The sequence below is a fragment of the Vipera berus genome (assembly GCF_964194415.1).
Source record: "Vipera berus genome assembly, contig: HAP1_SCAFFOLD_220, whole genome shotgun sequence".
NCBI lineage: Eukaryota > Metazoa > Chordata > Lepidosauria > Squamata > Viperidae > Vipera > Vipera berus.
The window spans coordinates 41,197-53,917 of NW_027673517.1; the positions used below are offsets into that span (position 1 = coordinate 41,197).

At 38.6% G+C, this 12,721-nt stretch overlaps 1 protein-coding gene across 1 annotated transcript; it reads right to left on the reverse strand.

Annotated features, from left to right (window-relative positions):
• Positions 1 to 3,784: 3,784 nt before the first annotated feature.
• LOC308679339 (acetylserotonin O-methyltransferase-like) lies at positions 3,785 to 12,675 on the reverse strand (the record flags this gene model as incomplete). The annotated part of the gene is made up of 5 exons (XM_081346947.1): positions 3,785 to 4,662; positions 8,394 to 8,516; positions 8,689 to 8,825; positions 12,033 to 12,155; positions 12,607 to 12,675. Coding segments are annotated over 5 exons (661 nt in total), but the record flags the coding sequence as incomplete, so codon positions are not given.
• Between the last annotated feature and the right edge of the window lie 46 nt (positions 12,676 to 12,721).

Below are 12,721 nucleotides of genomic sequence, written 5' to 3' on the forward strand. Positions count from 1 at the left end.
CTTCTTTATATTTTTTCTTTGTTTCTATTTTTCTTTAACTTTTTTTTCTTGTACTTTTTTCTTTCCCTTTTGTATTCTTACCTTATAGTAGTTTGTAATAGCTTTTATCTTCTTGTTTAAAAGTTTTATTAAAAATTATAAAAAGGGAATTCTCAGATAATTATGGATTTGTTTTTTGTTGCTATTGCTTCTGAACATACATCCTAGTTCCTTCCACATTTTTACAGACTTTTAAAATACTGACATTTTGTAAGAGCCTTAAAAACTGCCTCTGCCAAATAGCTTGGGGCTCCAATGGTATAATGTTTCCTGCTTGTGCAGGGGTTTCGGCTAGAAGACCTCCAAAATCCCTTCAATATAAAAGCATTAAAGCATCCTGTTACATAAAATTACATATGTAATTGTTTCAATCCCTTCCAAGTTACAAGAGAACAGGTGTGAAACATTATAGGAAATTGCCTATAACTTATGGAAGAATGTTACTGTTGGAGTCCTATAGAAACTAGGTAACTGAGTAACTGATGTAGATATCATATACAATATCTAGGATGCATTGTGTAATTAACTTTTTGGCTTGGTCTGTATTTAATGCACATAAATTAGCTGAGCATAGGCCACCAGATTTCATTTCCTTGCTTAAGGGCCTTCCTCCAGCTGGATAAAAAATTATCTGCCCTGCCACCTTAACTTCTTGTCTCTGATAGTGCTCCTGATTGTTGCTTAAGCTAACTTCAGACATCCCACAGTCTAAATTACTGTGGTTGTCAATGGGAGCTACTTGGTACCCAGTCTTTACTATAGTTATTGCAAAACTTGTTTGGGTCTTCTCTTGCTCCCTGCCCTTCTCATTCATGAAAGAAAGGAAAGTTTCACTAGATATTTCCTGTATAAACCACTCTACCCATGTCCAACTTTTCCTTTTAGGAATGGGTCCCTTCTTTTTATCCCCATACCTTGCAAATCTCATTCCACATGAATGCCTTCAACTGCCCTCCCATTATCTTCTTGCCACTGAAGCAGAGCTTTCCTTTTCCCCCTGGCAGAAGGGCTGTAAGGTCTTCTTCTTTTTTGTCTTATTCGTGAATATGTGTTGATTTCTGTCTTGTGTAATGTTATATTCTTCAGTATTCGGGGGTATTCCTTGATTTCCGTCTTATTCTATGCTATTAGGTTATATTTTCTTGTATTGCCTGTTTGGACCCTGAAACACTACCTTCATTAGAAGATTCCTCAGAGGCTGATGTGACTTTATTCCTCTTCCCAGAACACAAATTAGTGAGAGTTGAAGAATTTACAATGCAACTGTCATGGTTTTACCTTAAAGAGTCTTTATTTTGAGTAGCATAACATCAGCATTAACATAATTGAAGCCAAAAATTAAATTCCCCTCCCCTTAGCACATAGTATCAAAGCACAAGTCCCTCCTCCAATTAACAGTCATAAATCATATTCCCCAATTAGCTTGAAGCACAGGCTTCCTCTCCAGTTCTCCAGCTCGCCAATTCTTTATCAGCTCTGGTTTCAACAACCTTGTTTCTCATGCTAGGTTTAATGTTGTTATGTCTAGCTGGAGTCTCGTTCACATCCCCCCCTCCCAACATCATCTAACTCTAAAAGCAAACGGTAAAAAATGGCTACATTTCCATCTATTGTCAATGCAAAAACATCCGACGTTAGCAGTGTTGACAGCAACAGGACATGCTGCACAACCTCTACAGCATGAGAGTCACAGGGAGAAAGTCATTTGTGACAGAGAATATTTTCTTGAAGGGGCCCTTGGTGCTCTCTGAGCTTGCTTGTTTTCTTGCAGATGTTTCATTACCCTAACTAAGTAACATAATCAGTGCTAGTAAGGAGTGCTATTGCTGTCAGTTTATATTCTGTTGTCTTGCTTGTCTGTGTAGGTGGGGACAGTCTTAGGTTCTTTAATTGGACTGTTTACTAATGGCTCTTTGGCAGTTTCTTGATTGGGTTATTGCTTACTTGACTGTTGGTCTGAAGTTGACCTTGGAGTTTTATCTATGATGATTTGAGTGCTGATAACTGGTGGAGAGGTGCTGGAGTCTTTTTCTCTTTGGGGCTGGTTGATTGTCTCTTTGGCATAGTCTTATCAATATTGTTAATGTCTATGTGTCTATTCATGGCTGATTTTTCAGAGAGCCAGGCTTCTAGAAATTCCATGGCATTTTTGGATTTGGCCTGGTCTAGGATTGTCCCAGTTTCCCAATTGAAACTATGGTTAAATCTGTCTATATGTTGTGAAATTAAAGAATTTTCAGCATGGCCATTTGACTGCCAATTGGTTTTTTCTTATTTACCATCAATGACTTCTAAAGGGAGTGTGTTGACTCTAGCTAATGTACATTTGTCATATGGATAGTTTGTTAAAGACTGACAATAGATTGGTCATAAAAGATTGCTTTGGGGCTAAGCTAATACCTTGCTACTGCTCTGTGTCAAGGATTCTCTTTTTCAAAGACCTTTTCACCTGATCATATCCCATCCTTTGTATGTCCTCATTAGAGGGAAACAAACCTGGGAACAATAGTCATTGTCAGGACCCACCCCAATCCACGTCTTAGGAAGACAAAACCTCTTGGAGTCAGTTCTAGTCCAAGAGGAATCTTTACTAGGACATGCTTGGTTGTGGGAATACAAGACAGGACTTAGTATAGTTTTACAAATTGAAATTTTATAAAGGGTACCCAGTTCAACCCCCCTTCCCTCAACCCCATTTGGTCAGCCCCCATCCTTCTACTTTGTGTCATCCCTTTCATGGGGAAAAAAGGAACTTCGAATCTTTATGGTTATTGCCTTCTTCCTCTCCAGAATTAAAAGAAAACACAAGCCAGATACCTTCTTCTCTAACCCTCCCTTTTGTTCCCCCCAGTTCAAAAGGTTCCTTTGGTCTTTGAAAGAACCTAAGGCAGGCTGAATCCACATATGCTCCTCCTTCCTCGGGAGATGGCAGAATCCATAAAGGGGGGGAATAATGTTTTAAACATACATTTATGAATGTGATATAAATGGATTCTGACAGTCATCTTGTGCCAAACAGATGAGATCCATATTCTTGCAACTCGGTATGTGAGAAGGTCCACCAAGGTCATCAAGAGCTAAAAGGCATGAGTTATTGCTATATGCCCCACAGCTATATTTAGCAAATATCGCACTGTGGTCTCTCTTGATGTGGTTCAGTCAAGGACCCCAGTTTCTGATGTACTTTGTCTATTAAAATGATCAAAGCAAGTTCTTTATATTATACATTCTGGTCACTTTTAATAGCTTTAAATCCCTATCATTCAGCTGTTATATAAAGCTGTAAAGGTATCATTTTGATCCTTTCCCCCAGAAATAAGGTATCTGGGACTGGAACACCCTCAAGTCTATAGGCTGGAAAGTGCCCCAAATAATGGAAAAATCAGTTGGCAGGATTAAATTCATATGATGTGGCATAAGGCTAGAATCCAGCTCAAGGCAGATCGAATTGTATTTATCTTTTTCTGATTTGCTACCTGGTTATGATCAGAAAGCAAAGAATGAGAATAAATAGTCTCATAACAAAGCCATAGAGTTTGTGAACTTCACTGCTGTATCTGGAGAACTGGAATATTGTGGATGAGATTTGTTTATGGAATAGCTCTTTTATGAGAATATCTTAGGGGTATAGTGTATTTGAACAGAGACCAGGGCACAATTCAAACACTGTCACAATATGAAAATTAGTTTATTGACAGTGATAGAAAATAGAAAAGCTGAAACAGTGGTGAAATTATAAGCCGTCTTTAAAATTAATTACTATTAATAGGATACAGCATTAATGAGGTTATATTACTGACTGGGTTAATAGAGATATATTGAAATACATAACTAGGGGTAGAAAGAATGTTTCTGAAGTTATTTCACCATGGCCATTATCTAAAAACCTTGAGTTCCCAGCATTAATTGTTAATTTCCTTGTGGCTAGGCTTGCATTTTTTATTTACCTTGTTAGCAGCTATTGCATTCTTTGTGTTGCAGAATTTCTAGAGCTTAATTGCTTTTTAGAGGGGCTAAAAATATTGAATTAGCAAAGCAATATGTGCGGGCTAGAGTCCTGATCCAGACCTTTCAGATTTTCTCTAATACTCTGTTGTTTGTTTAATGTGTGTAAGAAGATTGTCTTTGTATCTCGGCATGGGAAGAACTAAAGATCTATAAGGAGATTAATTTTCATCATATGATAAGAATTTCCTCTCTTTATTGCCCAGAATTGGATTTCAGGATTTTTGCAGCCATGATTGGGGATCCCTAGTTATAGTGAAACATTTTGTGATAAGAAAAGGATCAGCTATGTAATCTGTGGACTCTGGAAGAAGAATAGAATATAACAGTGCCTGTAATTAACAAATCAAATCTTTCAATTACTAAAATTTCCTCTTAAACATTCAGCAGAAAGGAATCAGGGGCAACATCATTTTCTTCCTAAAATAATATGAAAGAGGCTTCCTTTCTTTAACTCAACTTCTTGGAAACCAGCTTTGCGGAGGAGCACATTAAACTCAGTTGCTGACCGTTCTCTCCCTTCAGTAAAGAGCATCATTATCAAGGAGTAGAAGTGGGCAGTTAAAGGCCCTCTCCTGTCTTCATCGAGAAGCATTTCCACTATTAAGACACCGCCACCTGTTTCAAAATATATTTCAATGATTTAGAGGTGAGAAAATATTGTTATTTATTTCACATCCCAATGAATATTACATAATATTTTGAAAATGCCCCAATTTTGCGTTATGAATCCTTCTTTCAAACGTGTCATATTTATTCCTGCCAATGGTCAATACAAACCAATTTGTTGTTGTTCTTGGAAATTTTGTTAATTTGGAGATATTTTAATTATTCTCCAAGGCTTTCCTCTCAATCTTCTGTAGAAATTGACCATTAATGATTTTCCTTGCCAAAATTCTGTATTTCATTATATCATATCGTATCGTATCGTATCGTATCGTATCGTATCGTATCGTATCGTATCATATCATATCATATCATATCGTATCATACCATAAAGGTTTCCCCTGTCCAGTTGTGTCTGACTCTAGGGGTGGTGCTCACATCTGTTTCTTACCCAAGGAAGCCAGCCTTGTCCAAAGATGGTCACAGTGGTCATATGGCCACTGTGACTACAGTATATGCTTAGGTGTACAGAAAGCTGTCACATTCCCACTGAAGTCGTACCTATTTATTTGCATTTGAATGCTTTTGAACTGCTGGGTTGGCAGGAACTGGGGCAAGTAGCAGGAGCTCATCCCATTGTGTGGCATTTCATCATATCATATCATATCATATCATATCATATCATATCATATCATATCATATCATCATCTCATCTCATCTCATCTCATATCATATCATATCATATCATATCATATCATATCATATCATATCATATCATATCATAAAGGTTACATTCCCACTTATTTATCTACTTGCATTTGAATGCTTTTGAACTGCTGGGTTGGCAGCAGCTGGGGCAAGTATCAGGAGCTCATCCCATCGTGTGGCATTCAGATCTCAAACTCTGGCTGTCAGCTTTCCAGGTAACAAGCTCAGCATCTTTAACAACTGAACCATCACTCCCCCAAATATTACATCAAAATATAATATATCAAAATTCATGTTTTGTTTTTGGTTATTTTATATATACTCAGCCAATGCATACTCTACTTCTTCGACAGTTTGTTTGATTTGACGTATAATCGATCAATATTATTATGGGGTCATAAGGCATAGTAAATAGTCATCAGTTTTATTGTTTTTCAGTTCAAATTGTCCAGTTCAGCTTAGGTAAAGGTAAAGGTTCCCCCGCACATACGTGCTAGTTGTTTGCAACTCTAGGGGCCAGTGCTCATCTCTGTTTCAAAGCCGAAGAGCCAGCGCTTGTCCAAGGACATCTCTGTGGTCATGTGGCCAGCATGACTAGATGCCAAAGGCGCACGGAACGCTGCTACCTTCCCACCGTAGTGGTCCCTATTTTTCTACTTGCATTTTTACGTTCTTTCGAACTGCTAGGTTGGCAGAAGCTGGGACGAGTAACAGGCGCTCACTCTGTTACACGGCACTCGGGATTCAACCCACCATACTGCCAACCATCTGTCCAGTCAAAATTCCAGCAGTATATGGGCTAGTTTTGATGGTGTTTCCACCTTTCAATATTGTCATTAGCAATTTTCTCATTCTTTGGATGTATTCTTTACAAATCAGATTTTTAACTTGTACATCCTTAATGATATCCAATTATGTTTGTGGTGTTTGGCTACACAGTCAGTAGATGTTAGACTGGATTGAGTGTTTTTATGCACCTATTATCCACCAAGGACCTGTTGTTGGATGGCATTAAATTATTATTGTTACAAGTAAAATTTCCTTTTGCAATTTGGTGATTTTGTCAATGCTAATGGTGTTCAAATGGTGCTTCAGTGGTATTAGGATTGTACCTAAGGTGCCTATTATTGTTGTTATTTTCTTTGCTTTCATTTGCCACATTCATTCCACATCTAATTACTGGTCTTTGTATTTTGTGATTTTCTCCAAGTCTTTCTGTTCTGTTTTGCTATCTGCAGGTTCTGCAAGGTCCAGTATCCATACATTTTTGGCCTTCTTATCAGGGATGGTATGTAGCAGGTGTTTGTCTATTGGAATTCTAATGTCCCAGAGTACTTTAGCTTTTGCATTTTCCATTACTTTTGTCTATTTGGGGTCAGTTCTTGCTTGTAGCAAATGGTATTTCTTGCACATATTCCAATGCACCATTGTTGCTACTCTGCCATGCTGTTATTTGTATTCAGTCTGTGTGATAGTCTTGCAGCAACTAACTAGGTCAGGGGTAGGCAACCTTGGGTCTTTTATGACTCATGGCTCAGGAATTCTGGGAGTTGAAGTCCACGAGTCATAAAAGAGCCAAGGTTGCCTACCCCTGAACTAGGTGGTCCACTGTTTCTTTAGCATTTTTGTAGAGTTGGCAGTTGCTATCTGTTGCTATCTTCTCAATTCTGGCTTTGAATTCATTTGTTCTTAAAGCTTGGTCTTGTGCAGCCAGAATTACCCCCTTTGTCTCTTTATTCAATTTTCCTGCTCTTAGCCATTGCCAGGTCTTGTTATCTGCTTTGCCGGATAGTTTATATTTTAGTGTACTGGCTGTGTAATAGTTTGTCTTACCATTTCTTTGCAGGTAATGTTTGAATTACAACCACAACTGAGCACAAAATTTCCATTGCTAAGCAACACAATTCTTAAATGAGTTTTAGCTTATATATTGCCACAGCTATTAAGTGATTCGCTACAGTTGTTAAATGAATCATGCTGTCATTAAAGAAATCTGGCTTCTCCATTGAGTTTGCTTGTGAGAATGAGCTAGGAAGGTTACAAATGGTGATCACATGACCTCCAGGCAGTGCAACTATTATAAATACATGCCAACTGCCTAGTGCCCAAATTTTAATCACATGACCATGGGGATTCCACAATGGTCAAAAGTTGAAAATTTGTCAAAGGTCACTTTTTCCAGTGCCTTTGTAACTTTGAACTATCAGTAAATGAATGGTTGTAATTCAAGGACTACCTGTATTTGATCCCTCTTACAGTCCACTTTGGTATCTCCAGTAAGCCCTCATGATGTACTAGTTTCAGTGTTTCCTTATCCTCCTTCATATATTCTTCCAATGACCTTTATTCTTATACAACTATCTAGTGTACTTGCAAAATTCCATGCCCGCCTATCTTCCTTCATAGTAGAGTTTCTCAGTGTTGGCGACCACCAAGCTGGTAAAGGTTTCTGTAATTTGCATCTCACCATATTTCTTATGGGAGACTCCTCCTTTGTCTGACTCCTCTGATGAGACCTGTCCAATATGGTTAAACTTCTGGCATAGCTCTCATCTTCATGAGAGCATAAAGCCCCACAACCACATCATTGTAGTGCCTTACTGGGTTGTTATTATTATTATATTTTTCCACTATAAAGAAGATATTACTTACCAACTTAGTCATTTTTGCAGCAAGTGTAGAGAGATTGCTAAAACATATATCTAGGCAGTAGAGGCCACGAAATAGTAAATAGTCACAGGGTCACAATGAGAAGTCTTACTCATTTGTACCACAGCCACTAAAATATGAATGAATCTGATCTGCACAACATAGGCCCTTTGGGTTATACAGAAAAGATAGCTGCAAGAATCACTCTAGAAACACATTTCTTTTCAGCACTGCAGCTGAATTACTTATTCTAAGATGCCAGCTGAAGGCCCAGGAAAAGTGAATTTGAAATGACCCTAGACTTAGGGCAGTCCAAAACATGAGCCAAGTATGAACTTTGCCAGTTCCCTAGCAAATTTAACTTTTCGTGATTAAAGAATACCTACCAGGTTTGCAGGCCTGGTACACTTTGCATAACAGCTGCAAACAACTCTCATCTGACCAGCCATGCAGAGTCCTGGCCAAAATGTACAGGTCTGCTTCAGGAATAGGATCTTTAAAAAAATCACCTACAAAAAATAAGTAAAATCTCATTTAGTACCATATCTTCCAGATTATTCTGACAGAATAATCTGTTTTCTCTTTTTTAAAAAACACAGAATACAGTCTTTATGTGAAAGTTTCTTGTGCTTAGCAAAACATGAATTCAACCCACAAGGAAGATTGCATCACATCTTTTACCTGCATGGAAAGTGATCTGGGTCTGTTCTGAAGGAAAACAATGGTTCTTGGATGCTTCCACTATTTCAGGAAGGTCAAAAGCAGTCACAGTACATTTTGGGTAGAGTGAAATCAGTTCCTTAGCTAAGCCACCAGTGCTTCCTTAAAGAAAGAACAAAATGTAATTAAGTAACTGCAAAACAAAATTTTGTATATGTCCAGCTTTTTCCCCTGAAGCTACACTGCCTATTATTGTTCTAAGCTATACATGACATTAACTGGAATCTAATAATTTCAAAAATAAGACAAACATCTTCCAAATTTGCTATGCTTCATATCATCGAAAACAAATACTAATAGGGAAAAAGAACAGAGACTGAATCAATTGATTCTCAACTTTCATATGCTATGAGAATTCCTTAGGATGGATGCACTGAATATTCACAATGATCAAAAATAATGTCTTTTGATGCAGTTTAAAGAGACAAAAACTGAACATCATCTCAAAGGGCACCAAATTCCACATCATCTTCAGGGCTGCGTCCTAGGTCCACTGCTGTTGACCCTGTTCACTCATGACTGTTGTGCTAGGTTTGCCACCAACCATATTGTAAATTTCGCAGATGGTACAACAGAAGTGGGCCTTATTCATGATGACAATGTGGAAGCTTACTGCAAGGAGGTTGAGGGGTTGGTGAAGTGGTGTAAGGAAAACAGCCTAGTTTTAAATACTGGAAAAACCAAAGAGATTATTGTCGATTTCACAAAAGGCAGGAACAGCCACACTTCTCTGTGCATTAATGATACACCTGTGGAGATGGTTTGTTGTTGTTAGTTGCGAAGTCGTGTCTGACACATCGCTACCTTTTAATTTCTTGGCTGCAGTCCCCATCTGTGATGATCTTGGAGCCCAGGAAAATAAAATCTGTCACTACCTCCATTTCTTCCCCATCTATTTGCCAGGAATTGAGAGGGCCAGATGCGATGATCTTGGTTTTTTTAATTTTAAGTTTCAAGCCAACTTTTGCACTCTCCTTCTTCACCCACAACAAGAGGCTCTTTAATTCCTCTTCACTTTCTGCCATTAGAGTGGTATCATCTGCATATCTTAGGTTGTTGATATTTCTCCTGGCAATCTTAATTCCAACTTTGATTCATCTAGCCATGCATTTCTCATGATGTGCTCTGCATATAAGTTAAATAGGCAGGGCGACAGTATACAGCCTTGCCGGACACCTTTCCCAATTTTGAACCAATCAGTGGCTCCGTGTCTAGTTCTCACTGTTGTTTCTTAACCCACATAAAGGTTTTTCAAGAGACAAATAAGATGGTCTGGTACTCCCATCTCTTTAAAAACTTGCCACAGTTTGTTGTGATCCACACAATCAAATGCTTTAGCATAGTCAATGAAGCAAAAGTAGATGTTTTTCTGGAACTCCCTAGCTTTCTCCATGATCCAACGTATGATGGCAATTTGATCTCTAGTTCCTCTGCCTCTTCGAAATGCTGCCTATACTTCTGGTAGTTCTTGGTCCACATACTGCTGGAGTCTAGCTTGTAGGATTTTAAGCATAACTTTAGTAGCATGAAATGAGTGCAATGGTGTGATAGTTTGAACATTCTTTGGCACTGCCTTTCTTTGGAATTGGAATGTAAACTGATCTTTTCCAATCCTGTGGCCACTGTGGAGTTTGCTGGTAAATTTGCTGGTAAATTGAGTGTAGCAGTTTTACTGTGTCGTCTTTTAAGATTTTGAATAGCTCAGCTGGAATAGTGTCACCTCCACTAATTTTGTTGTTGCTCAGCTTTCCTAAGGCCCACTTTACTTCACATTCTAGGATGTCTGGCTCAAGATCAGTGACCACCTCATTGTGATTATCAGGGACGTTAAGCTCATTCTTGTATAGTTCTTCTGTGTAATTTTTCCACCTCTTCTTAATCTCTTCTGCCTGTGTTAGGTCCCTGCCATTTAGGTCCTTTATCATGCCCATTTTTGCATGAAAAAATTCCCTTCATCTCTTCAATTTTCTTAGAAAATTTTCTCTGGAATTCTGCCTTCAATTGGGTGTATCTTTCTTTTTCCCCGCTTGCCTTTTGCTTCCCTCCTTTCCTCAGCTATTTGCAAAGCTTCCTCAAACAGCCATTTTGCTTTCTTGCATTTCTTTTTCTTTGGGATGGTTTTAGTTGTTACCTCTTGTACAATGTTGCAAGCCTCTGTCCATAGCACTTCAGGCACTCTGTTTATCAGATCTAATTCCTTAAATGTATTTGTCACCTCTACTGTATATTCATCAGGGATATGATTTAGTTCATACCTGAATGACCTAGTGCTTTTCCCTACTTTCTTCAATTTAAGCCTAAATTTTGCAACGAGAAGCTCATGGTCTGAGCCACAGTCATCTCCTGGTCTTGTTTTTAGTGACTGTATAGAGCTTTTCCATCTTGGACTGCAGAGCACATAGTCAATCTGATTTCTGTGTTGACCATCTGGTGATGTCCATGTGTAGAGCCGTCTCTTGGGTTGTTGGAAAAGAGTGTTTGCTATGACCATTGTATTCTCTTGACAAAAATCTGTCAGCCTGTCCCCTGCTTCATTTTGTACTCCAAGGCCTAACTAGCCTGTTATTCCAGTTATCTTTTGGCTTCCTACTTTAGCATTCCAATCCCCCATGATGATAAGGACATCATTTTTTGGTGTTAGTTCTATAAGGTGCTGTAAGGCATCATCGAAACAGACAATTTCATCCTCTTCAGCACCGGTGGTTGGGGCATTCCTTCTCCAGTGGATCATGTATTGTCAGAACTCTCTGCTATGACCTGCCCGTCTTGGGTAGCCCTGCACAGCATAGCTCATAGCTTCATTGAATTACGCAAGCCCCTTTGCCATGACAAGGCAGTAATCCATGAAGGGGTGGAGATGGTTACCAGCATGAAATTCCTGAGTTTCCTAAACTAACGAGTAGGCTGGCTTGGTCGCTCAACAGTGAGAAACTGGTGAAGCGAGCACAGCAGCACCTGCACTTTCTGCATCCATATGACCAAAGCTCATCTTCCTTCCTCTGTTCTGACCACTTTCTACAGGGGGACAATTGAGAGCATCCTGTCATGCAGCATCACAGTCTGGTTTGGAAGCATCACTGCTTCAGACAGGGAGGTGGTGCAGAGAGTGGTGAGGTTGGCCGAAAAGTTCATTGGCAGTTCCCTCCCTCCCATCCAGGAAATAGTACAGAAGTGTTGTTTGAACAGGGTCTGTAAGATTATCTGGGACACTACTCAACCTCTTAACAACCTGTTGTCCTTATTACCTTTTGGGAGGAGGTTTCTTGGCCCAACATGTGAAGTAGATGGGAAAGCACAGGTGGTACTTACCACCCAGATCGTAAATGAGTGGGAACTGGGACAGGTCAAAGGCAGAAAGCACTTCTCTTCCTACCACAGGCCAGAGCTCATTCATTAAATTGGAGAAGGTTTCTAACTCTTCCTTTGAGCTAGAATTAAAACAAACATCATTCAATATAACTTTATAAAATGCTATTGTTGTTATTGTTTTACATATCTATTTATGTTTGTATGAAATGAATTCTTTTTACAGCATTACTTGAATGATGCTGATCAGGAGTTGGAAAAATCTGTATGTTATACATGAAACTGTGCTACCATTTCAGTGGAAAACATTATAATATTCTTGAAACAAAGCACATTCGCAAAGGTGCTCTAACTGCAGACCTGTGCTTTGTATATCAACAGAAATGCCTGGTCAGTTAGATCTGCCATAACTAGATTCCATTGCCATAAAAGAGAGGTTGAATATGGTGAAAATGATGGGTCAAGAAAATATGATAGAGAAAATAATGACAATGTGAAGGTTAATCATATTGATCAGTTGCTCACAATACAATTACTCTATTTAATGACCATTCTCTAAAATTATAATATTACCTGTAAATGACCTCAAAAAGCTTGTTTGAGGGAGAGCCATATATTGATGAAATCTGATTTTTTCCTTTCCTAAAAGAATTTTTAAAAAGTTAGAAAAGAACAAGACAATCATGCT